At 58.8% G+C, this 403-nt stretch overlaps 1 protein-coding gene across 1 annotated transcript in view; it reads left to right on the forward strand.

Annotated features, from left to right (window-relative positions):
- Positions 1–403, forward strand: part of ZNF592 (zinc finger protein 592) — a 27440-nt gene that overhangs the window by 26693 nt on the left and 344 nt on the right. The window contains exon 11 of the mRNA XM_010132020.1: positions 72–401. Within this exon, the coding sequence (XP_010130322.1) occupies positions 72–401 (330 nt within the window). The remainder of the gene's footprint in view (positions 1–71; positions 402–403) is intronic.

Consider the following 403-nt stretch of genomic DNA (forward strand, 5'->3'; position numbering starts at 1 on the left):
GCAGGGGGGAGTGAGGAGATGGGGTGCCGGGGAGCAGTAACATTTTTAACTGTTTAATCTCTTTTTTTAAGGCAAGATCTCCAAAGAGGATGGCAGCAGATGAGCTGGGGCTGGCGGAGACCGCAGCGGGCTCAGGCGCGCCACCAGCCAAAAAACTGCGAGCGCACTGGAGATGCGCCAAGTGCGGCTTCGCGACGGAGGTCAGCGCCGAGTTCCAGCAGCACATACCCCGGCACAAGACAGACAGCTCCACTCACCAGTGCGTGTTCTGCGGCCTCTGCTACACCTCCCACATCTCCCTGAGCAGGCACCTCTTCATCGTCCATAAAGTCAAAGAGGAGGAGGAGGAGGAGGAGGAGGAGGAAGAGGAGGAGGATGAGGAGGAGACGGAGAGGCAGGAGTT

This window comes from Buceros rhinoceros, unplaced genomic scaffold (genome assembly GCF_000710305.1).
Source record: "Buceros rhinoceros silvestris isolate BGI_N320 unplaced genomic scaffold, ASM71030v1 scaffold12532, whole genome shotgun sequence".
Classification (NCBI taxonomy): domain Eukaryota; kingdom Metazoa; phylum Chordata; class Aves; order Bucerotiformes; family Bucerotidae; genus Buceros; species Buceros rhinoceros.